At 35.2% G+C, this 27,230-nt stretch overlaps 1 protein-coding gene across 5 annotated transcripts in view; it reads left to right on the top strand.

Moving 5' to 3' along the window:
• Nucleotides 1–23,167, top strand: part of IBTK (inhibitor of Bruton tyrosine kinase) — a 93,497-nt gene extending 70,330 nt beyond the window's left edge. For 4 of the 5 annotated variants that reach the window (XM_027091694.1, XM_027091685.1, XM_027091676.1 and 1 more), the window contains 3 exons: nucleotides 8,553–8,702; nucleotides 19,906–20,038; nucleotides 20,820–23,167. In XM_027091694.1, coding sequence (XP_026947495.1) covers nucleotides 8,553–8,702; nucleotides 19,906–20,038; nucleotides 20,820–20,951 — 415 coding nt within the window. In that variant the 3' untranslated portion in view covers nucleotides 20,952–23,167. Of the gene's footprint in view, nucleotides 1–8,552; nucleotides 8,703–19,413; nucleotides 19,475–19,905; nucleotides 20,039–20,819 lie in introns of those variants that run through there. The other variant, XM_027091702.1, reaches the window with a different exon arrangement.
• The last annotated feature ends 4,063 nt before the right edge of the window (nucleotides 23,168–27,230 follow it).

Raw genomic sequence — 27,230 nt, forward strand, 5'->3', positions numbered from 1 at the left:
TAGATTCTCACGTATCTCATCATTTAGTATATAGATTTTAAACACAGCAGTTTAGTCCAACCTGCCTCTGTATACTGGTGATTTTCAATCAAATCCTCCTGCTACCAAGGTGAAGGAAGTACAGTCATCTGATCACGTGGAGATAGGGAGGGCATCTGGCATTCTCTGCCACTCCGCAAGTAAACCTTGAGCCAGTATTCCTGTTTTCATCTGCATGACTACTTCAGGATTTGATACTTAAGATGTCTCCAACGTAGGAGACTTTTCAGGGTTCCGAGCTTCACACTCTACCCCCACTCCACTTGATGACAGGTTTTCTTTATTTCTACTATATCAAGGTTCATTCTGGCCCTGTTCTGTCCTCCAATAGAGTATTATTACTTTTAGTCTGCCATTGTCTTAATGCCTTATTCTTTTGCCTGTGTGGGTTTATGCCTTTCTGATTATTCTCTAGTTCACTTAACATGGGATTTTAGAGGAAAGGATTAGAGTAATCATTTATCTGAAACTTCAGACTTTGATTTTCAGGTTTAGGAAAAAATTTTCCCTAGTCATTATTAGCAATATGAACTCAGACTCCTACGTTGAAGAGACTGTCTAAATTTCAAAAGAAATATATTATGGCATATTAAGGAGAATTCTAGGAATGTGGGAGGAAGAATGCCATAAAATTTGGCCAAAAATATAATCAGGGTATTTTTCTTTGAAAAGTAATTTGGTGACTGAATTATAAGTGATGTTTATTATATATTTAGTTGATGAAAATGCGACTGGAAAATCTAAATACAAACAAATGAATAATGGATCTTATGTATTTTACGGAACCAAAGAAATTTATCTAACTGACCAATTATAGGTAATTTATTCTGAATTTTTATGAAAGTGAGAGATATCTGAATTGTCATAAAATCAATCATTTATACCCTTTTTATGACTTTATGAGACCAAATTTTTGGTATCTGAAGGATCTTTTAAAGTTCATTTCTGCTAAATTCTTCTGAATTTATGTACTGCTTAAGTTATTAAATAAATAGTGGGCTGAGTTAGTAGAATATATGTATGTAAGATATATATGTCAATAAATGTACATAATTATACATATATAAGTATATATGTATATAATATATGCATATAAATTAATGACAGGGATCAGAAAACATGTGTTAGAAGTTTTTTTAAAAAAATATTTCTATTTATTTATTTATTTGGCTCTGCCAGGTCTTAGTTGTGGCTCGCGGGCTGCTTAGTTGTGGCATGCGAACTCTTAGTTGTGGGCATGCATGCATGTGGGATCTAGTTCCCTGACCAGGGATTGAACCCGGGCTCCCTGCATTGGGAGCATGGAGTCTTAACCACTGCACCACCAGGGAAGTCCCTTGTTATAACTTTTAAGAACATATTTATGTAAAATGGTTGATGTTTGGTATTCTTGAATTATGATGTATATTTAGTATAAATGGAAATAGTCATTTTTAGGTTGTTGAATTTTCTTTCTTGAATTCTTAGAAGGCTGTAGGTTTAGTATATCACTTCATTTTTAATCCGTTACACATAGGTTGTAAATACATGTGGTATATGCTTAAAGAAATAAAATAGTAATAGATTTGTTTTCCTGAGACTATCTCTTGTAAATATTGGTTTATAGAAAATTGGTAGAATTTAAACTTTGCCCAGCTTTGAAAAAAGTAGAAAATTAATCTGAAATTAGCATTTTAATCTGATTTACAGATTGTATTTATGGAATATATTCATTACTGTAGTGATTTATCTTTTTTTAAATACTTCTCAAAGGGACATCTTCATCATCCTGATGAATCATCTAATGCGATTTTATTTATTTATTAGAAGGTGTTTTTATACTGTGTTTATCTTAATAATGAGGTTAATGTGCCGCAGTTCATTAGCAAATCACACATTAGCCCTCTAAGTCTGCTCCTGGTCGTGGTAAGGAATTTTACTTAGTTTGTTCACACAATAACTGGTTTTTGCATTACAATGAAGTTCTAACCAGTTGACTTTTAAATCTAATGTGAAAACGCCAAGTGTACATGGGAGTTGGTCACTTTTCATTATCCTTTATTTTACTTGGAGAAATAATACATTTCTCACCAGTCATCTTGAGTGGAAGAATGCACAATCTTTGTGGCCTGGCTTGATGTATGAATGTAAATTCTCCAAATTCCATTTAGAGCTAACCTATAAATTATAAACTAATTTCAATTATTTAACTTTTTAGAGCTAGAAATTTTATTCATTAAAGCAAAAATTTCATGGCTGCTTTAGTTGAGGAACAAAATCTTGATTAATTTTTTATGTGGCTACAGATGCTGCTTCATTAAGCTTCTCTGGCTGCTAAAATGGAAAAGAGCCAGAACCTTTGAGTTAGGAAAGTAAAATCGTTGGAAATCAGACACTGTTTCAAAGTATGGCATGATCAGTGGAAAGAATAACAGAACTCATTTAAAGAAGTCTGCATAAGACATTTTATAGGTAACCACTATGCATGGTTAATGAACATGTGAGTTTAAGATATCTTGTAAGCATTGTTACCTATATTTATTCTTAAGGAGATGTTATCCTAAGTAGCCATTAAAGAAATAAAAATTTTTAGTGTGTATATTATTTACCACATCTAGAAGTTCCCAAATTACCACGAAGATGAATCTGACACCGTGTGGTTCTTACACAGATCATTGTGAAGCTTCTGTATTTAGAGACATGAATTACTTACAAAAGACATTCAGCAGATTTTTTTGGCAGAGTATTCGCCAGCAGTGTTCCCTAATGACTGATGAGACACTGTACTTTCCACCATAGATACGTTGTTTGCCAGTAGAAACCTTCAGGTATGTGTGTTTTCGGCAGGAGCAGAAAGGAGTTGGTAAGGAAACGGAGAGTGGTTCTTTGTATTTAATTTTTCAGTGTTCTGCATATGTATGTGCTTTGGAGAAAATTTTGTGGTAAAGTCAGGTAAGCTCCTTTTGAAGAAATATCTTTTATGTGAATACTTTAGTAGGTCATGTTTCTGATAAATTTCCTTTCTATGATTTAAGATTTTACATAGGGTAAATGATTTTTAAATGTGGACGCAGTAGTCGAGTATAGTGATCTTAATATAGTGATCTCCTGGGTTCTGGAGTGAGCCTTGCCTGAGCTTGACATTGTGAATCTGTTAACCTGGTAGCAGTGTGAATTCAGATAAGTTATTAGAAGGCCTTGCTAATTTTTTATGGGGAACCCCAAATAGTTTATGAATTTAACCTGGGTTTGGATTTTATGGTTTCTTCAAAGTATGAATTTAACTTTTTGGGGAATTAACTGGTTAGCATTGTGTTCACTTTGTTTTCTGAGTAAATAAAATAGAAGAAATATTAGAATAGGAAATTGCTTATGTTGTTACTCATAATTTTGACTTACTAAGGATTTCTGAAAATGATGCTAAGGTTACAGTGTAGTTCTAGTATACAAAATCATAGCTAAAGGTTACATTTCTGAATCAGTTTTTCTAAGTTAGACTTTAGGAAGGAAAGACATTATGCCTATGAACTGACTATATTTCTTCATGTCAGAATTTCTGTGTTCTCATTGTCTTCTTTTTCTCTTAAAATAAGTTAGTTTTGTTAAATGCTGTGAAAATTGTGGACAGTAACAGACTTGACATAGCATTTCTATGTATCAGGTACTGTTTAAGTATTTTACCATAGGTTAACATTTGATCCTCACAACAACCATTATAAGGAAGGAGATGGTATCAGTATCTCCATGTTACTGATGAGGAAACTGAAGCTCAGAGGTTAGTATCTCCCCAAGGTCAAAGCTGGTATGTGACAGAGCCAAGATTTGAACCTACAACAGTAGCAGCCGCAGAGCCTGTGTGCCTGACCCTGACTACTACCCTGCAAATCCTTTTTACATTTTGGATTGCAGTAAAACATTGTTGAATAAAAAGATTCTAATACCATAGCAATCTGAGCATGAAATCTTTGGAAGCTAAATTAATCTGTAAAGGTGATTTTTAATTTGTATACTGTTTTCTGGTAGATATTCTAAAGTGCATTCCACTCAACTAATTCCCAAAGTACTACACCTATACTGGGTGTGATTAGTTTTGTGTATTTTTGATTATTTAGATCAACTTAATTTTTATTTCCTCTATGTTCTCCATGTAAATTAGATTTAAATTTTAAATTACTTTTTATTGAAACATAATGTATACACTTCGGAGTGCAGTTATCATAAGTGTGTAGGTTGTTGTATTTTCACAAACTGAACACATCTTGTGCAACCAGCACTCAAATCAAGAAGTAACACTACCAGCAAGTCCCCTCCCCCAGTCCACTATCCTGACTTCTTCTTCCATAGAGTAATCTCCCCTTTTTAATACACACACACACACACAGAATCATTATTGTTTCTAGCTTCTTTTGCTCAACATTATATTTATGAAATTCATATTTTGATGAGTACTAATATTCCATTGTGTAAATATACTTATTTTACTCATTCAGTTCTTGCTGGCATTTTAGTAGCTTTGTTGTTTTACTGTTGTTAGGGTTAGTGCTGCTGTAGATATTCTAGTTCACGTCTTTGTTGAACATATTTGCATTTTTGTTGCATATATAACTAGGAATAAAATTACCGGGTTGTAGGATATGCATATATTCATTTCTAGTAGATACCACTAAACACTCTCACTAGTGGTATGTGAGTTGACCTTTTTCCACTTCCTTTCCATAAAAAATTGTTTTATTCAGAAGGAGTGCAGATTTCATTGTGTATTCTGTTTTTTTGAAATAACTTTACTGAGGTATAATTTACATAAAGTAAAATGCAGTAATTTCAAGTGTATAGTGGGAGTTTTGACAAATGTACCACCTGTGTTATCACCACTCCAATTAAGAAAAATATTTCCACCATCCCACTATCTTTTCTCAACCAACCCTCACCCTCTACCCATGCCCCCGGCTACCATTGATGAAATTTCTATCACTGTAGCTTAGTTTTTGCCTGTTCTGGAACTTCTTATAAATGGCATCTAAGTACAGTATGCTCTCTTTTGTGTCTGGCTTCCTTCATTCAACATAAAGGAGCTTCATCCATGTTGTTCCATGTATCAGTAAATTTCTTCCTTTCTTATTGTTGAGAAATACTGAGTTTATTTTTATGAAAAAAGTTATTTATGTACAAATCTTATATTATTTCTCTTGAGTAAATGCTTAGGATTGGAATTGCTGGTTTGTATGTTAAGTGAATGTTTGACTTCCTAGGAAAAGTACCAAACAGTTTTCCAAAATGGTCATGCCATTGGACATTCCTACTAGTAGCATGTAAGAGTTCCCATTATTCCACATCCTTTCCAACACTTTGTATATTTAATCTTTTTAATTTTAGGTCTTCTAGTAGGTGTGGTTTATTTTGTATTTCTCAGGGGCTTATTGGCTATTTTCATATCTCTGAAATGTCTTTTCAGATCTTTTGCCTTTTATTGGGGCTATTTTGTTAATCTAGAATTCTGAGAGTCTGTATTCTGAAAATAAGGATGTTTTTGGATAAGTTTTGTGGATATTATCTCCCAGTCTGTATTTTGGTTTTTCATTTCTTAATAACATTGTCTTTGTAGGAGCAGAAGTTTTTAATTTTGGTAAAACCCATTGTATCCATTTTTTTGTTTGTTTTCATTGAAAGTTAGGGCTTTTTATGTCTTTGACTAAGGTTACAAAATTTTTTTGTTTTTAGATGTTTCCTAAGTTTAGCTTTTGTGATTTTTCTTTTTATACGTGGGTAAGGTAGAGATCAAGGTTTTTGTCTCATACAGATATAGTTGTTCCAGCACAATTTGTTGAAAAGATTGCTCTTGCTCCATTTTAGTACTTGGCACTTTTGCTGAAAGTCAGTTGACCATGATGTGTGTGGGGGTCTAATTCTGGACTCTACTCAGTTCCGTTTGACCTATATGTATGTGCTTTTGATGATAGCTTTTATAAGTGTTGAAATCAGATAGTATAATTTCTCTGATTTTGTTTTTTTCAAAATTATTTTTTCTATTTTTAGTTTTGACCATGTTTAAATAAATCTTAGATTTGGCTTGTCAAAAAAAAAAATGCCTACTGGGATTTTGTTGGGTGTTGCTTTGACTCTGTAGATAAATTGAAGAGTATTGACAGGTTACCAATATTGGGTCATTGAGTCCCCTAAGAATGAACATGGTATCCTTTAGATTCTCTTTAAAATCTCTCAGCAGTCTTTTATAGTTTTAAATATATGTATCATGTCCATCCATGTTTTGTTAATTGTATCCCTAAGTATTTAATTTTTTTGATGTGTCCATTGACTGGATCATAGAACTTTTCCGTAGAATTTTTCTCCTTTATCCTGTTAATGTGATGAATTATGTTAATTTTTTTTTTGAGTGTTAGAACACTGTTAGAACACCTTGCATTAAATAAAGCCCACTTGGTCATTGTTTATATTACATTTTTTGAGCATTACCTTATCCCAGAAAATTTCCTTCAAAATATTCTTTTTTTATCTTTGCCCCCCTCTCACCCCAGTGTCAACCATTGTTGTGGTTTTTCTTTTTTGACTATAGTTGAGTTTTGCCTGTTCTAGAAGTTTATGTAATTAGAATGAAACATGATATACTTTTGTGTCTGGCTTCTTTCACTCAGCATGTTTTTCAGATTTATTTGGATTGTGTATACCAATAGTTTATTCCTTTTTATTACTCAGTAGTATTCCAAGGTATGAATATACTTGTGTTTACTCCTGTTGATTGATGGACACCTGGACTCTTTCCAGTTTTTGGCTCTTAAGAATAAAGGTGCTCTGACCATTCTTGTTTAGTCCTTTTTGTAGACATGTATTTTAACTTCTCTTGGGTAAACACTAGGGAGTAGAATTGCTGGATTTTACAGAAAATGCATGTTTACTTTTTTATAAAAACTGCCAGATCTTTTCCACAGCATTTGTATCATTTTATCCTCCCAGCAAAATTTATGAGACTGTTGGCTGTTTCACATCCTTGCCAACATTTGGTATTGTCAATTAATTTTACCTGTTTGGGTGGGCGTGTAGTGGTTTCTCCTTGCGGTTTTGTGTTTCCCTCATGAGTAATGAGCACTCTTTCACGTGCTTATTGACCAATTAACATCTCTTCCTCTGTGAAGTGTCTATTCAGATCCTTTCTGCATGCCTTTTGAAATTGCCTTGTCTTCTGTATTTGTCTTTTTTTTAGTTCTAGGATTTCCTGTTTTTTTTTTTTTTTGGCTGCGTTCGGTCTTCATCTAGTTGTGGCGAGCAGGGCCTACTCTTCGTTGTGGTGCGTGGGCTTCGCATTGCGGTGGCTTCTGTTGTTGTGGAGCACGGCCTCTAGGTGCATGGGCTTCAGTAGTTGCAGCACACCTTCCCTGGAGCATGCGGGCTTCAGTAGTTGTGGTGGTGTGTGGGCTCAGTAGTTGCAGCATGCGGGCTCTAGTGTGCACGGGCTTCAGTGTTGTGGTGAGCAGGCTCAGAGTTGTGGCTCACGGGCTCCAGGGCACAGGCTCAGTAGTTGTGGTGCACGGGCTTAGTTGCTCCGAGGCACGTGGGATCTGCCCAGACCAGGGCTTGAACCCATGTCCCCTGTGTTGGTAGGTGGATTCCTAACCACTGTACCACCAGGGAAGTCCTTAGGATTTCTTTTTAGAGTCTGGGTAGAAGTCCTTTGCCAGATGTATGTTTTACAAATATTTTCTGTTTTCTTAACGATATCTTCTGATGAACAGAAGTTTTTAATTAAGTCTAATTTATCATTTCTTGATTTGACGGTTATTGCTGTTTATGTCCTAAGAAACCTTTGCTTACCACTGAGTTATGAAGATAGTCTTCTGTTTTCTTCCAGGATATTTAGCTTTTATGTTTGTTAGTTCTATAATTCATCTTGAAATAATTTTGGGGTATGGTGTGAAGTAAAGGTCAAGGTTTTTTTTTCTTCTATAAACCATTTGTTTATTATAGAAAACATTCTTCCCACCCGGTTGCTTTGGCAGTTCTGTTATTGAAAGTAAAATGACTGTCTACATGAGGGTCTAGTACTGGGTTCTCTAATCTGCTCCATTGATCAGTTAATCCTTAATACCCCACTGTCTTGATTACTGTACCTTGTTTTATCTTCTTCCAGTTTTGTATCTCTTTTTTACAACAATGTTGGCTAATCTAGGTTTTTGTTTTGTTAATTTCTACAATAAAAAGCTGGTGGGATTAATAAAATTTTTTAAAGAGGTATAGGTCTATACAGATTTTCTTATTATTCTGACCATATTTTTTGTTGTTACCTGAGGCATAGTTATAATAGCTGTTTTTACTTCATCTGGGTTATCACCAGTGTTGGTCTCCATTGTTTTTTCTTATCACACAGTTTTGATTAGTCTACAATTGACAGCAAGAATCCAACATCACATTGAAAACTGTAATTATATCACTGTAAAATTTTTGGTATATATTCTCTCCATATCCCCTTGTCACTTGCAGCAAAAATGAGTGTTTTTTACATGATCTCTATTGTTTTTTCACAGGGCATCTTCTCTACATTCAGTTTCATCCAAGTCATTCCGGGATTTCTTACTAGAAGAAAAAAAATCTATTACTGGCCAAAGCTCAGGAGACAATGTCAAAAAAGTTTGTTTTAAAGGAATTGAAAGTTCCCAGGCTGCAAAAGTTGTAAGGTAATAATCATTTTCCTACCTTAAAATGTGCTGTGGTGGTTCTATATCCTTAAATAATCTTTAAAGGTAGATTTTTTTATACATTCTTTTACATTCAAAATTAACGTATTTTTTTTAAGATAGATAATTTTGGTATAATTGGCTTGCAGTAAATTTAAAGTATACAGTTTGACGAAGTCTGTCATACGCATACCCTCGTGCAACCATCATCACCAGCTATTGAAGTCAGTGCATAGATCCATCATTCTCAGAAGTTTCTTCATGCCCCTCTGTAGTCCTTCCTTCTCTGTCCTGTCTCCTTGCAGCTACTAACCTGTTTCTGTTATTATAGACTAGCACTGATATTCTGTAGTTTTATATCAATAGAAGCATTTAGCATGTGCTTTTATAAAAATCTTTTACTTAGCATACATTTTGAGATTCATCCAAGTTGTTATGTGTATCAGTAGTTCATTCCATTTTATTGCTGAATAGTATATTTCTTTGTTTGGCTATGAACCCACCTGTTTATTTGCATCTGTTGAGTGACTTGGGCATTTCCAGCTTTTTCTCTCGCTATTTTTGATACTAATTTTAAAATACATTGGACTTCAACAAAGATGTTTCATATTATAAATGCCTACATGAACCATGAAAATCTAAACACAGTTTCACCATGATCCGTAAATTCTCTTAATTATTATTCAAAAAGGAACCAAACATTCTTGGGGCATCAGATAGTTTTTTCTTCCAACATTGGTGTATGTTTCAAGTTGGTTAACTAAATGGAGGGTTTTTTTCCCTATTTCTGCTAATATGACATCTCCCAAATAATATACTCCCTAGAGTGTTTCAGGGAGTGTTTGTTTAATTACAAAATGATTAAAAATGTTATTTGTGACCAGATTAATAATTTTGTTTTTCATAATAATTTTTCACTGTCAAACCTCTTTTTTCCCTCCCTAAACGCTTTTTAAAAATCAAATCTCATGTCCAATTATTTTATCAAACAGGTAATATAATATAAACTTCTCTGATTGAAGTGAGGAGAGGGGTCTGGGAATCAAACTAATTTAACCTCACCTTACCTACCTGTCCTGTAAGCAGCTCCTGAGGAACTGTCAGAATCTTCCAAGAACCTTGGACTGCTGGTTTAGATGAACTGTTTAAACATAGTTTTATTTTTGATTTTGTGACTGGCTTTCCTATGTACATTTACAGACAAAGTTCTTGAGCCACATACTTACAGCACAGAAATCAGAGAGAGATTACAAAGGACCTGAAGAAGTCATCTGGTCTATCTTCCTAACTTTTCAAATACTTTTGAGCAGTGTAATGCTATTTTAAAATAAAAATCTTAAATGGAACCCTAACATACAAAACAGATAGATAAACCTTTTTACATAATGTTTACTTAGGATATTAAGGCTCTTTTGATAGGCTCATAAATACAAATTGGATGCAATGTAAGACGCTGTCTTAATGTTGACAAATATTTATTAGCTGCTCTGTATCAGACATTACACTAGGTACTAGAGTTACAGTGGTGAACTGTAACATAGCCCCTGCTCATGTAGAACTTAGTCCAAAAGAGAAGAGCAACCTTATTACAGAAATGATTAATTAAAAGAGTACAAGGCATTATGAAGAGCAAGTTTATCAGCCTCAATGTTCAATCTGTTTCTAATTTTGTCTAGTATTTATTTCAATTAGGATTTTCTTAATAAGTCATTATAAATGAGAACAAATCAGCTCCTTGGCATTCCATGTCCAAACTACATTCGAGTGCTCCTTGTATACATACATACACTTATCCATATATATTTTATATGTGTTTACTTCATTAAATGTAACATTACTTCATTAAATGTAGCATTACATATGTATACACATCTCATGAGGTTTTTCTATTCAAAATTTTAATTAGAAAAACATTTTAATTGGTTATTTATCATCCTCTGTAATGACCCTACATCTATTATATTAAAAAAATGAATAGTCTTCTGATAGAAAAAAAAATGTTAAGTTATATGATAAGTTATATGATGAGTGTTGTCCTGTAGACCATGCTTTTAAATAGAAAGACATAACTTCTTTATTTTTTCTACTTCAAGACACACAAATTTGCCTCTATGTGTATTCATCTTATCTTCCTTTCTTGTTTTACAGTAGAAGAGTTATCCTTCCCATCTAAGGCTAGGATTTATACCTGTACCTTGTATCTTAACCCCTTTCCACTTCTGAAGGCTTCAACTATTTAAGTAGATTTTTTCCCATCTGGTTTTGAACATGCACAGGTCTCTCACACGTGGAATGGGTGGGGTAATCGATCCCCCACTTATCCCCCACACGTTTTCTAGCAATTGTCCTATTGTTACCAATTTCCTGTTTCCTTCACAGCCAGATTTCTCAAAAGAGCTGTCAGCACCCGCTCACTTCTCAATCACCCGCTCACTTCTCAATTCATTCTGGCTTCCAATCCCATTACTAAACTGAAACAGTTCAGGCTAATAAGTTCAGCAGTGACCTCCATATTGCCAACACCATGGACTTTTTACATGACTCGTAGTACTTGAAGTTCACTTATAGGTCGTCTTGTCATTTCACTTATATTCTTTCTATGCTAATATTCCTGAGCTTCTATGTTATCAGCTATACCCTAAAGACGCAAAGTTAAACTGCCTGTCCACCTCTGTTATCTGAGCTTCACACTTAATTCTCCATCTGCCTTCTTGATGTCGCCATCCTATTTGGATGTTCAGAAATACCTTCAACTTTATGTCCGAAACCAAACTTAATGTTTTCCTCATAGCCTTATCATAAAACCAAAATCAAACAAAAACACAGACAAAACATAAAACCAGCCTATTCTTGATTTCTCTTCCTCAGTAAATGTCATTTGCAAGTCTTTGACATGTCCATCTTCTTCAGCAATTTCCGTTCTTTCAGCAGGACATGACAGTTTTATCTCTTAAGTATTTCTCAGATCGATGTATTAACCTCATCTCCACTGCCATCACCCTCATTCAGACTACTGTGATCTTTCACCTGGGCCATCTGAGTAAGCCTCCTAACTGGTCTTGCCATAGCCTTTCTTCCTTCTCTACAATATATTGAGCTAGTGTGTGTGGTGTTTTTTTTTTTTTTTTAATGCAAATCTTAACCTCGTAGGATAAAAGCTAGCGTCTTATATGGCCTTCAAGGCCCACATAGTCTAGCCCCTGCCAGCCTCTTTAGCTTTATCTTTTAAATAAGATCTCTGTATTTTAGCCACCTTGGCCTTCTCTTAGTTTCTCAAATACCAGTTACTTCTTCCCACTTACTTACCCTTTGAATAGTCGACTCTCCTCCAATCTCTGTTCAGTCATATTTGAAGAAGTCTGACTTCTCTTATTCTCTTACTGGGTCAGTTTCCTGTTATATGTCTTCGTAGCGCTTCTCACTCATCACACTTAGCACAGTTAGAGTAGTCCCTCCTTATCTGCGGTTTTCCTTTCCGTGGTTCTGGTTACCCGTTGTCAACTGTAGTCTGAAAATATTAAATGGAAAATTCCAGAAATAAACAATTTTTAAGTTTTAAATTGTACGCTGTCTTGAGTAGTGTGATGAAATCTCTCGCCGTCCTGCTCCATCTTACCTGGGATGTGAATCATGCCTTTGTGCAGCATATCCTGCCCGTTAGTCACTTAGTAGCCATCTGCGTTATCAGATCGATTGTCAGGGTACCACAGTGCTTGTTCAGGTAACCTGTACTTTACTTAATAATGGCCCCAAAGCACAAGAGTAGTGATGTTGACAATTCGGATACGCCAAAGAGAAGCCATAAAGTGCTTCCTTTAAGTGAAAAAATTGAAAGTTCTCCACCTAATAAGGAGAGGAAAAAAACTGTATCCTTAGGTTGCTAAGATCTATGATACAAGTGAATCTTCTATCCATGACATTATGAAGAAGGAAAAAGAAATTCATGCCAGTTTTACTATCATACCTCAGAATGCAGAAGTTACGGCCACAGTGCGTAAGTTCCTAGTTAAGATGGAAAAGGCATATTTGTACAAGATATTTTGAAAGAGCGAGAGACCACATTCATATAACTTTTATTACAATATGTTATAATTGTTCTATTATTGTTGTAACTTTCTTACTGTGCCTAATTTATAAATGAAACTTTATCATAGGTATGTATGTATAGGAAAAACATGGTACGTATAGGGTTCAGTACTATCCGCAGCTTCAGGCATCCACTAGACTTGGAATGTATTCCTGTGGATAAGGGCGGAATTACTGTAAACTTACTATTGGTGTGATTGTTTAATGTTTTCAAATACAAGTATTTTAATGTCTCTATTTTTAGCTGTATGTTCAGTGAGAGCGAGGAAGATTGATCTTTGCTCATCACTGATTAGAATGTTTCCTAGCATGTGCTCAGTGAGCATCTGGTGAATGAGAAGAATAAATGAAACAAAATTTTAGCTGTTTCAAGTACCGTTTACTTCTAATGTAATGAGTTATGTTGTATGCCTTAGATGTATAAATGTTAAGGTATGAATGTTACGATTGTTTTTGTAATATTTTTACATTTTAAATACTGAATGTATTTTTTTAAATTTATTTTCTTTCGATATTTTTATTTGTCGTGGAACTTTAAAAATTTTAAGGATATGTGGTTTCATAGTTGATCGCTAGGGTGTGCTATAACATCAGGCTCTTAATTGTGAAAACTGGTATGTGCTGTTAGACTGCTTTGCAAATTTTAGTTAAAGGAGTGTGTGATAGTATCATGCTCTCTGATATATCATGCTCTCCATAGCTTGGGTGTTTGGCAAGTGGAAGTTAATGTTTTAAATAGCTGTTTGTTATCATCTGATCACTGAGAAAGAAAACAGCTTGGGTTTCATTTTTAATTTCATCATAGAAAATATGTTATCATAGGAGAGCTTTTTTTAAAGGAAATAATAAAACGTAACAGATAAAGTAAAATATTAACTCAGCAAATTATGGGACACTAGATATACGTACAGTATTCTACTGGCCTCTTGGGTATATATAAAAGTATAATACACAGGCGCATCCTTAAATATGTTTGAAATCAAGTTGGTAAGTCTATGCACACACGGAATTTAACTGACAGAGCAAGAATAAAATTGCAGTATAATATAACAGTGTTAGAGAAGTCCCAAAGCAATATATGACTAAGTGCTGCTGTATGAGTGGTTCAGAGAAGGAAAAATGACAGTGGGCTAGAGTTGTCTGGAAAAACTTCATTGAGGAGGAAAGGCTTGAGTATTACGTTCATAAACACTTTTCCTATTCAGTCACAAATATTTGATTGTTATATTTATGGCCATATGAATAGTGTTAGAAAAATATCGAACTATTTCATTGCTACTAGGTTTTGAACATAGGATGGGATTTTTAAAAGAAGAGAGGAGAAAGGGCAGTATAAACAGGAAATGGTGGCAATTAAAGCAAGAAGACAAGAATGCTTATGATTCTTTAGGGAATCAGGGTGGCAGGGATGGAGGGCTCATCCTAGGAAATTCCACAAATAATAAATTCTTGTTTTAATTGTAGGAAATGTGATATTTTTTCCCCCCAAGGCTAGGAAACTAGAAGAATGGCAGTGTTGTTACTTATTGATGTGAAAAGAAGGATAATGCAGTTTCTGTTTATCGTTACTTCTGTATTCTTTTTCATTTTAATGTGTTTTCTTTAATTTTCCTTTCACTTAAATACCTCCTTATGTAATTCTAGGCAGAAAATGTGATCTTGTGTTTCTAATTAGTAAGAAAAACTATATGTGAGACAAAATCATTATATCACTCTAATTTTAATATAAAATCTTTGTAAGTGGGATAATACAAAATTCTTTTTAAAAACAGTCAACTATGGGAGCAAAAAGTAATTTAGTTTTTCTCTTGAAGTCTCAATTTGGCAAGATTAATATTCTTCAGTTTGAACAAAAATCTTTGAAAGATTTTAGCCAGCCCTTTTATGATGGTTTTATTTTCAGAAGGCTAAATTTTATATGGATTATCTATTGGGATGTCTGTTTGTGTTGCAAATACCTAAGGCTTACTAATGCTGTTACTTATTGTTGGAAAGCTTATACTGTTTTTATATTTGTTTAGTCATAGCTCTGTTTTATTTAGCAATTTTGCTTCATTGTAAGATGAAATTTTGACAGACTTACAGCTGTTTAAGTAAATTTATAATTAATGAGATTATCCATAGGAAAATCATTAATGGAAAGAATTCTAACATCTTATGAAAACAGATTTAAGTCTAATGCTTACAGCAACCCTCTGTGAACCTTTCTGAAACGAGAACAGTAATGCCTCTCGTATGTGAAAGTACTTTATGAATTATAGAATGTTACATAGATAAAGCTGTTATGCTTAAGCTCTGATTGTGTGGCTTTGATTTAACAAGGCCTATACAAGATACTTTAGTCCTTATATTCAGTTCTGTTTGCCAGTGACATCATTTTCAAAGATAGGGCTTATAGTTGCTGCTTCTTACTTAAAAATTAAAAAATAACTGGTTCTACATGATTTTTGCATTTCTTTGAACGTGTCAAAACACTTTAGCTGATCCCTAGACACCAGGATGATTTTTGAGCACCAGTTTATCATTATCTGTTATGCTATAATTTATTGTCCTAGAAGGCCTCTAATCTCCAGCCCTGACTGACTGAAGGACCTTTCAAGGAATTTAACCAAGGGGATTTGCATAGAACCTAGACTTTTCCCATTTATTTTATAGTCATTTTAGTTTAGATTCTCATCATCTCCTAACAGGTTTATCCCAACAGCTTTCTAGTTATCTCCCTGGCTTCATTTTTCTTCTGGCTGGAGTCCTTTACTTCATCCTGGAGATTCTCTTATTTTTTTGGATGTCATAGGTCAGGTATCCGGCAGGATTCAAGTCATAGAACTTCATTAAAACTAAGAACCTAATAAGTACCCATTTTCATTTCATTTTGTATTTCAGTACCCACATCTGGAAGGAAGAAGTTATTAGTAATTCGAAAGAATAAAGAATTTTTTTAAGAGAAACTCTGCTTTTATTCTGTCCCATATTTAAAATCCTTTGGCTTTCTGCTTCAGTTATTTATTCTCTAATTACTTTTTTTTTTTTTACAAACAACTATGTTCCAGGTGTTTTGCTGGACACTGAGATACAAAGATGAAAGAAACAGAGTCCTGTACCTTGAGAGACTAGTCTAGCAGTTAAGACAGACGTGTGTATGTGAAGTTTTAGAACAGTAATTGAAGTGCTTTGAAAAGAGGAAAGGTGATATTTGAACCAGTCCTTAAAGAATGAGAAGACATTTTTAATGGACTGTATTCTACACTACAGTGTATAGAAAATACACTGTATTCTGAGTGAAAAAGGTCTGGATTTGAGTTCTGTCCTTACCATTTCCCCAATTTGCGAGTCAGGCAAATTGTTGAATATTCTTTGAGTATTAGGATTAGTTTCCTAATCAGTATAACGGAAATAATGCATGCTTTCTTCATGGAGTATTAGAAAGATTAAATGAGATAATGTATATGAAAATACTCTCAGTGAATTTGCCCACTCACATCATTTCATTTTAACTTATTTCCCTCCTAATCTCTTAATCCAATCATTCAGTTTATTGAAGAGAACAACCTACCTTTACTTAAGCCAACAAAATCTTTTACTGTTCCATGTATTTGTATGACCAAAACCGTATCTCAATGCCACTCCTCTCAGCTTTAATGTCATTTCCTCAGTGAAGCCAACAGTTTATACCCTCCTCCATATTGTTAATTTCTCCTGTGAATCCATAGTACTTGGTACATATTGGTATAAATATTAATTATATACTCTCACATTGCTTTGTCATTCTTAAATACCTTTTAAAATCGCTTTTACTGTTAAATACCTTTTAAAATCGCTTTTACCGGAGTTTTTTTAGTGGAGGGGACTGAGTTTCAATCAGCCTGATTTTCAGTACCATAGTGCTGAAACAAACCCAATAAATGTGCATAAATGAATCAGGAAGTCAGTATTTTAGGCCCTGCTTGTTCACTTGCCGTTTGACTTTCTGTTGTTAAAACCCAGCTAGACCTAAATTTGCTTATTGCTGAAAAGAGGGCATTGGATTAATCTAAGTAATTTCTAGGTATCTTTCTAAGCATAGAATTCCACATTTAGGTCATGCTCTGTAGCTCCTTTGTTAATTTTTCTCCTTACAGGAATGCTTCTTACCCCCCCTCATTCTATAGCCCTTTTATTGTCTTCTCCATGGTTTTTATAGTCCTTATAGTCAGAAGACCTTTAAGTTTGTTTTCTTAAATTCTTTTCTGTTGTGTTATGTCATTTTATTGTTTCCTGATCTAGTTTGTGAGTTCTTAGAAGGCAGATTGTGTCTTAAGTTTCTGTCCTATCAGCCACATGTAACTCATGAAGTTAGAACACACCCTCTCACCATATACAAAAATAAACTCAAAATGGTTTAAAGACTTAAATATAAGACATGACAATAAAACCTCCTAGAAGAGAACATAGGCAAAACATTCTCTGACATAAATTGTACCAGTGTTTCCTTAGGTCAGTCTCCCAAGGCAATAGAAATAAAAACAAAAATAAACAAATGGGACCTAATCAAACTTACAAGCTTTTGCATAGCACAGGAAACCATTAAAAAAAAAAAAAAGACAGCCCACAGAGTGGGAAAAAATATTTGCAAACTATGAGACTGACAGGGCTTAATTCCAAAATATACAAACAGCTCATACAACTCAACAACAAAACGACCTATCCAAAAATGGGCAGAAGACCTAAATAGACATTTCTCCAAAAAAGACATACAGATGGCCAATCGGTACATGAAAAGATGCTCAACATCACTAATTATTAGGGAAATGCAAATCAAAACTACAATGAGGTACCACCCTACACCAGTCAGAATGGCCATCATTAAAAGGTCTACAGATAAATGCTGGAGAGGATGTGGGGAAAAAAAGGGACCCTACTACACTGTGGGTAGGAATGTAAACTGGTGCAGCCACTGTGGAAAACAGTATGGACGTTCCTCAGAAAACTAAAAATAGAATTACATATGATCCAGCAATCCCACTCCTGGGCATATATCCAGACAAAACTATAATTCAGAAAGATACATGCACCCCCTAGTTTCATAGCAGTACTACTGTTCACAATGGCCAGCAACCTAAATGTCCATTGACAGATGAATGGATAAAGATGTGGAATATATAAACAATGGACAATTAGCCATAAAAAAGAATGAAATAATGCCATTTACAACAACATGGATGGACCTAGAGATTATCATACCAAGTGAAGTAAGCCCGAAAGACAAATACCATATGATATCACTTATATGTGGACTCTAAATTATGACACAAATCTATGACACTGACATAGAGAACAGACTGGTGGTTGCCAAGGGGGAGGGGGTTGGGGAAAGGATGGAGTGGGAGGTTGGGTTTAGCAGATGTAAGCTATTGTAATATGGAATGGATAAACAACAAGCTCCTACAGTATAGCCCAGGGAACTATATTCAATGTCCTATGATAAACCATAATGGAAAAGAATATTTTAAAAAAAGGAATGTGTGTATGTTATGTGTGTGTATATATATATACACAAACGTGTATAACTGAATGACTTCGCTGTACAGCAGTAATTAACACAACATTGTAAATCAACTATACTTCAATAAAATAATTTTCTGTCCTATCTATAATCCTTAGAGTGTCAGAGTATTTACTGTATTTTTTTCTTTTTTTTTTTTTTTTGCGGTACGCGGGTCTCTCACTGCCGTGGCCTCTCCCGTTGCGGAGCACAGGCTTCGGACGCGCAGGCTCAGTGGCCATGGCTCACGGGCCCAGCCGCTCCGCAGCATGGGGGATCTTCCCGGACCGGGGCACGAACCCGTGTCCCCTGCATCGTCAGGCGGACTCTCAACCACTGCGCCACCAGGGAAGCCCTGTATTTTTCTTGCTTACAAAATTTAGACTATATATTATAGTCACAAAATTTGGCTGCTAATTATCTTGTTTCTGTATATTTTGAAGCTCAGTGCTAATTTGTCACTCTTATTCATAAATGTTACCAATATAAAACATTCTTCACAAAGTTGTCTGTATTTCCTAACATATGTTTGATTACAGTAAATTGGCTATATGAATATTATTAGAAAAAATAGACCATATTTTTTTGGGGGGGAATATAGTTGATTTACAGTGTTGTGTTAGTTTCAGGTGTACAGCAAAGTGAATCAGTTATACATATATCTACTCTTTCTTAGATTCTTTTCCCATATAGGCCATTACAGAGTACTGAGTAGAGTTCCCTGTGCTATACAGTAGGTCCTTATTAATTATCTATTTTCTATATAGTAGTGTGTACATGTCAATCCCAGTCTCCCAATTTATTCCTCTGCCACCCCGTTTCCCCCTTGGTAACCGTAAGTTTGTTTTCTACATCTGTGTCTCTATTTCTGAAAAACAGACCATTTCTTGCAAGATCTTTCCCCATGGTATTTTATACACAAGATTTTATAACTACCTACAGATTTTTTTGTTGTTCTTTACTTACAATTTCACAGGTAAGTCTGATTGCATATATTAATTTGTCTTCTGAGTCAGGGCCTTGCAATTCCTCCTCTGTATTTCTATTAATAAGCAATTTTACTAATGGTACTAGAAGCTTTAATCTTCAGTTTTTGTTTTGCAGATGTTCTGCTCATGGTTCCCCAGGACCAGAAGGCAACCATAGGTGTACCACTTCTAGATAGGTAACCATAGGGGTACCACTTCTAGATAGTCCCAAGTAAGGTTAATTGATTAGCTTTGGGACCTCAAAGCTAGACTGCTTTTTAGCACTGAGAGAGAATATTAAGAAATTGGGAATAGTAGAATGTCTTATCTGAATACTTTCTGCTCCACAGTTTGAGTTACCTTTCTGTTTAGTTATATAGCTTAGCTCCATTCCAGTTTTTGGTGTTTCCAAAGTTTTCTCTACAGCACCAATCCAAAGAAAATATTAGTTCTCCTTGTTTCTGTTTGTCACTTTGTCATTCTGTAAGTTGAATGCAAAAGCTTCCAGGTCCCCTTATATTATAGGTCACAAGGAAAAAACGTAACACTGTTAAAGAGTATTTCAGAGGAGATTTTGTGTGCAAAATTTGGCAAGATGAATGAAAACTCATAATTCCTGTTCTTTCAGTCCCTGGCTGTGTTCTTCATTGCCTGCTCCTTCCGTGCTAGCGCCAGTCACTTTTGCATCTATTGTAGAAGAAGAGCTACAGCAGGAAGCAGCTCTTATCAGAAGTCGAGAAAAACCCTTGGCTTTGATTCAGGTAAATAACATGCTTATTTGGGTTTAATTTAGGGTAAGAACTATACTACATTTCATTCTTAGGTCTTAAGAAAATTCTCTTTGTTTGCTTTGCAGAGGTGCATGTATTTATCACATTAAAATGTGAGTGCAATGTAAAACAAAACTGAAGCATTCAGCAAGTATTAATTGAAGGTATTCAGGATAATTAATTTACAACTAGTAAATTGTGCTAAAGCTAATATTTTTAGCACTGGTGATGCTTTGGACTGTTTTTGAAAGTGACCAGTAGAGAACTTGGCATTATCTAGCTCTACACCTGGATTCTGTATCAGTAAGAGTTCTTAGGTTGTAAGCCACAGACACCAAGTCAGGCTAACTTAAGGAGAAGAGAACTTTCTTGAGAGACACTGAGATTCCACAGACTTAGCTGAAAACCAGATAGCCAGGCTTAGGAAACAGACAAGACTCACAGTTGTCCTAAAGAGCTTAAAGAACTAGACTTATACAACAACAGAAAGTATCTCACAGGATGAGCAATTGGAATGAATGGATTCCAACAGCCATCTTCAGTTTCTTTTTCCTTGCTCTAGATTAAAATCAAGGGAAGGTGGGTATCTGATTATTCTAACTCAGGCCTCAACCCTTCTCCTTTCGAAGGGGATAACAGGATACCTATTCCACTGTTTTGTATGCACAGAAAGTGGTAGTTCCACAAAAGGAAATTGGAAAGCTAATAGGATCCAGCTCGGTTTATAATTGAAGAAGTAAAGCAACTTCTCTTTTTTCCTTCCTCCTTTCAGATTGAGGAGCGTGCGATACAAGATTTATTGGTTTTCTATGAAGCATTTGGCAACCCTGATGAGTTTGTCATTGTTGAAAGGACACCGCAGGGACCACTGGCAGTACCTATGTGGAATAAGCATGGATGCTAGTTCACCATGGAGTTTAGATACGATTTTCATAAGTTGTGACTGTTATAAATAAATGCTATGGGAAAAGAGTTCTTACAAGTTTGGTAACAGATCATTCTAGATAGAATAAGAAAGGATTTAATTTCTTTACTGAACTTTAAGCATATACTGTTTGTATGATTAAAATGAAATCCCTCAGAATTGTGATTTTAGTAACCTTTTGTGTAAAAATGTGTGAGAGGAAAAACTTATTTAAATAGAACTATTTTTCTGAATAGTCTTAAAAGGAAAACATGAGTGATTGAAGTGTAAAATTTAAGAGTGATGCATTAAAAATAACTTTCCATTTGAGAATTTGGGATAAATAATTTAGAAGATTTTTGCCAAATATCATGTTTTTTTTTAGTGTGACATTGATGAGCTTTAAGTAGGAGTGTCAGCCATTACTTTTGATCCATTAATGGCCAAAATTTTGCGTTTGCTATAGTAGTTATGCCTCCATTCTTGTGTCTTTTTCATCAGGCTTTGAACATTCTGGCCTGATTTTTAAAGCCTGAGCTGCCTGAATGCCATTTTATTTCGGTTTCAACAGCACATTCTCCATTTTGCATTGAACTGTGGAGTATGGTGGAAAGGAAATAAGAATACTATTCTGAGCAGCTTAGTCTAAAATAATAGTTTCTTACAAGATTTGGAGTCATTGTGGGGATTGTTTTTGGATGGGGAGAGGAGGCCTTATTGTGACAGAATCCATTTCTGAAAGTGTTACAGTTTTCTAAAATAAATGCTTAATTATACATATAAGAATTGAATAGTATGGAAGAAGGTTGGTTTACAGTTACCTTTACAATGTTACATAATCAGAAATTCTCTGAGCCTGGGTTATATGAATAGACATAAACATTGTTTTCTTTACAGTATGCTGTTTGGGTTGTTTTTGAGTGGTTAAATTAAAAAAAAAAAGTTAAATCTGTGCTTCAGCACCTAGACAAATTGGGAAAGTTAATGTTTCTGAGAAATAATAAGCCAAGGGGAACATACAGGCAAATCACTGCTATAATTAGGTTGACGAAAATATGGCTGAAATTAACTCAACACTTGAGCTTTAGCTCCACCCAGAGCAGCAAACTTGTAAGCAAATGTGCAATAAAAAATAATCTTGATCCATGTCACTGTTACTGTGTGTTTGATATCTTATACTATATTGACATCTATTATAGGAGGAATTAATAATGATTCCTAATATCATATATTGTAGCCAGTATTTGTTGAAGTTGATGCTGTATCCATTCCTTAACTACTTAAAAAAGGGCAGTTTTCCTAAAGTGCACCTGTATGTTTGAGTAAATTGAGAAGCAATGTATTTTATAATGTTTTATGGATGTTCCTGTAAAGAGATTTTCTGAAGTAACTGATTTATTTCATTTGAACCTTGGATTCTTCCATACTTCTTGGCATCTTTAAAGATGCCATGAAGTGATGATTTTCGTGTACTCCATGCTGCCTGGGAAGCACCCTAAGGGCCTTTGGTGAGTGGGATGTGAAGGAGGGGCCAGGGTTGACCAGTCTCTGGGGTTTTAGGTCTTCACAAACCTCATTCAGAGCAATTGCACTTTACGACCTGTTTTATATAGTGGGGTATTCGTTTGGGAGAAAAAAGTTCTTTTGCTAGTAAAATGAAAGGTGGTAAGCACTGCTATAAACTACATGAAGATAGCAACCTGATACACTGTGACCAAAAAGCCCAGGAAAGAGATGGGTTTTTTCCTTAACATTATTCTGCCTACAATAATTAACTCATCTTTAATCCCATGACTTTAAGAAAGTCTTAAGACTCTAGAAATGGGCAATTTAAGGGATCAGTGGGATGAAGAGGTTTTTAAGATTGCATAGAACTCCTTAGCCTAGAAAGGTGTTGATTGGATGGGGAATTGGGATTGGGGGTAGAGGTGTCAGAGCAGAATATGCGTAACATTTGCAAAATCAAGACCAGTCAGGTAAAGTCGTATTTGTTGACAAAATACTAGGATTCAGGACTTCTCGTAAAGTCTAAACAGGTGGCTTTTAAAATAAATTGTAGACAGTCTTTATAGAGGAACAACAACAGATAGTCAGTTGAAAAAGGTATTGCTAGTTAATATCTTGGTTGGTTCTATACTCTTTTGGAGGCTGGGTTGTATTTTTTAGTTCATGATAAGGGGGTTGATAGCTGATTCATAAAACTTTATTTTTTTGGCTGCGTTGGGTCTTCGTTGCTGTGCGCCGGCTTTCTCTAGTTGTGGCAAGCAGGGGCTACTGTTCATTGTGGTGCACAGGCTTCTTATTGAGGTGGCTTCTCTTGTTATGGAGCACAGGCTTCAGTAGTTGTGGCACGTGGGCTCAGTAGTCGTGGCTTGTGGGCTCTAGAGCGCAGGCTCAGTAGTTGTGGCGCACAGGCTTAGTTGCTCTGCTGAGTGTGGCATTTTCCCGGACCAGGGATTGAACCCATGTCCCCTGCATTGGCTGGCAGATTCTTATGAATCAGGACTGCACCACCAGGGAAGTCCTGATTCATAAAATTTTAGATCTGAAGAAACTTTGTAGATTAACCCTGTATATTCACTTTATTATATAAATTGAAGAGCATGAACTCCAGAGAAAGTGACTAATGAGATTGAAATCTTCTGTCTTTTCAGTCTGGTCCACCTACAACTACACCAGACTGCCTCTTAGAAATTACTAATTGTCTGTAGCATTTAGCCAAGACTAAGAAAATATTAAAAAGCACTTAGTAAAAATACATATAACCCAGAAGCTTCCAGAATTATCAATTTAAGAACTATTTTCAGAAGAAACTGCAGCAACCTCCCACCAGGGAACTGGGGACAAGTGATCCAAGATATTCATGGTAATGTTGATGTATATCTTTTTTGCTTGAGGTGATGTTCAATCATGTAAGATGCCAAAACAACCTGGTCTTTCCTATACACATGACCATCAAACTATATTTTAGACCCTATATATATTTCATTTTCTTGTATGTCTCTACTTGGCTGCTTGGCTATTTGTGTCAAAACTGAATTCTTGCCTTTTCCAAACTCTCTGATCTTTTTATTTCCTTATCTCTTAGTCTGTCATTCTCCTAAGTCATTAAGGTTAAACTTTTGGTTTCTTTGTCTCTTTCCCCATTTTGTCCCCACATTTATTGTCCAACTCCTGTCAGTTCTGTCTCTGCAATATCTTTTATCTAATTTTTTTCATTTCATTCACATTACTACTACTGTTTTAGGTCCTGAAGTTTTTCTGAAAGTTCTCAAACTTTTTGGTGTCAGGATCCCTTTATACTGATTAAAATTATTGAGGACCCCAAAGAGCTTTTGTTTATATTCATTACATATCTATCATATATAATGTACTGCAGATTAGAATAAACTTTAAAATTTAGTTCATTTAAAAATAAGCCAACACATACTAACAAAATTTTTAATGGAAATGTAACTGTTTTACAAAACAAAATTAGAAGAGTGAGCTTGTTTTATATTTTTATATATATGAAAATATGTAACTCAGTATTTCAGGTTTAGGCCTTTACTGTCTGGTTTAATAGAGGACTCCTACATTCTCATATCTGTTTCCACATTTAGTCTGTTGTGAAAACAAATGTCATAGTGTCTGGAAACTTGAAAGACTGAGATTGCAAAAGGCAGGTAACATGTTATGAAAATAGTTTTGACCTCACCAACTCCTGAAAGGTCGAGAAAGTGGTCCACTTAACTGCTTAAGTCCCTTAATTGCTGAGTCCCTTAACTGCCACCCCATTCTCTGTTTCCTGGTCCAAGACATTAAATTCTTCAACTCTCAAACTAATACCCCCAAAGCATATCTTCCTGCTCTGAAAACTTAAGTTACTCCCTCTACACTTTAAGTTCATATTTCCTCAGCTTGGGCTTCCAGTGATTTCTTTTTTCTTTTTCTTTTTTTTTTTTAATCTATACACATAGTGGTGGAGCCAAACCTGACCTGATGTGTCTCCCAAATAGGCTTCAAGCTTTGCTCATGTAGATCTCTACCTAAATCTTTCTTTCTCTTCACCTATTGAAATTCTACCCATCCATGATAAAGGCAACCCCAATTTTATTTTCCTTATAAACTTTTTGTTTTTTCCTTCTCATACCTCCTCAGAAGTAAACCAAAATGAAGTATTAGTATACATGGATCAATTATGTTCCCATTTCCTCTCAACACTTTATATCTTTTAGGGAACTTGTCAAATTCTGCCATTATTTTTGTTTTTCTGTTTGTCTTTTACTTTTACTTATAGTTTGAAGGCATAGGCTAGGCACTTTTTTCTTTCTTGTGTTTAAATCTTCAAAATCTTGAACCGTAACACAAGACAAAAAGGTTTACTTCAGTGATTTACCAGTAAGTCAAGCTATGGACCATTAACAGCCTCTTGGAAAGAGGTGCTGGATTTGATTCGCTGGTATTTCATGGAGGATTTCTGTTTCTATAATTCATGATATTGGTCTGTGGCTTTTCTTTTGCTCTCTTTTTCTAGCTTTAGAATTAGTTTAATAATGGCCTTATGGAGTGATTTAAGAAGTAGTCCCTTTTCCTCTGTGTTCTGGATGTTGATAAATGATTGGTATTATTTAAATATTTGATAGAATGAACCAGTGAAGCCATCTGGTTATGGACTTTTCTTTGTGGAACGGTTTTAAATTATTAATTCAGTTTCTTTCTCTTTACATGTTATATGTAAGTCTATTGAGATTTTCTGTCTTCTTGAGTCAGTTTCAGTAATTTGTGTGTCTAGGAATTTTTCCAAATTGTCTAGTTTGTTGGCATAAAGTTGTTCATAGCATTTACTTCTAATCCTTTTAATTCGTGTAGAGTTGGTGGTGAGGTCCCCCCTTTCATTCTTGATTTTGGTAGTCCATTTCTCTTTTTTCTTTGATCATATCAATTTTATTCTGTTCAAAGAACCAACGTTGTGGATCCTTCTGATCTTTCCCTAGTTTGCCTGCATCTCCCTTGTTTCAACCCTGATCTTTATTATTTCTTTTTTTTTTTTTTTTTTTTTTGGTACGCGGGCCTCTCACTGTTGTGGCCTCTCCTGTTGCGGAGCACAGGCTCCGGACGCGCAGGCTCAGCAGCCATGGCTCACGGGCCCAGCCGCTCCGCGGCACGTGGGATCCTCCTGGATTGAGGCACGAACCCGTGTCCCCTGCATCGGCAGGCGGACTCTCAACCACTGCGCCACCAGGGAAGCCCTATTATTTCCTTTTTTCCTGCTTGCTTTAGCTTTAATTTGCTGTTCTTTTTCTAGCTGTTTAAGCTTAGATTATTGATTTAAGGTCTTTCTTCTTTCCAAAACATAGGCATTTAAAGCTGTACATTTGCTGGTAAGCACTGCTTTAGCTGCATTACATAAATTTGTATATGTTGTGTTTTCATTTTCATTCAGTTCAAAATACTTTCTAATTTCCTCTTGATTTCTTCTTTGAACCATGGATTATCTAAAAAGTATATTGTTTAATTTCAAAATATTTGTGAATTTCCAATATCCTTTTGTTGATTTCTAATTTAATTTTGTTAAATTTGGAAAACTTATTTTTTACTGTTTCAGTCCTTTAAATTTGAGACATGTCTTATCATCTAACATATGAAAGTTCCATTGTATTCATGAGAAGAGTATGACTGAATTGACATCAACCTCTTATGAAACAGTAGCTTACAGGACTCTGTTTCCTATGTTGCAGACATAAATTTGTTGCCTAAATAAAGGACAAGAATAGATGCTGAAGAACCAAAGGAGTGGACTGTGCTGGATATATTCTGTTTGCACCTCAGATCCATTCTCTGTTCTTCTCCCCTATACTATGTCTTGTGGAGTTGAACTCTAGGACTTTACCAGTCAGCTTATTTACCAGCCAGGGTCAGGCAACCTCTGGCTTCTGGTTACATTAGCCAGTTTGGAACACTAGCAGAATACTGGCATATTGACAGGAGGAAAGATAAAGCTTTTTTTTTTTTCTGCCCTTTACCTCCATGGTGTTGCTATGGGCCACACATCTCACAGGCTCCTATCAGGTAGCTCACTCTCCACACAGCACTTTTCTCTCCAGATTCTGTTTCCCTTCACCCATTCAGTTCTAGGAATGGCAAAAGATCTCCCATTGTTTCTAGCTCAGGTTACTGCAGTATTCATTGTAGTTTCCCTATATCCTGCCCACATTATAAAGAGTCCTTCAGTAATTTACCCAAGTTGAGAGTGCTGTTTCCTGCTAGGACTCTAATTGATTAGAGATCATCCGAGTA

This window comes from Aethalodelphis obliquidens, unplaced genomic scaffold, assembly GCF_003676395.1.
Source record: "Aethalodelphis obliquidens isolate GAN/ISIS:26980383/991018 unplaced genomic scaffold, ASM367639v1 scaffold3, whole genome shotgun sequence".
NCBI classification, from domain to species: Eukaryota; Metazoa; Chordata; class Mammalia; order Artiodactyla; family Delphinidae; genus Aethalodelphis; species Aethalodelphis obliquidens.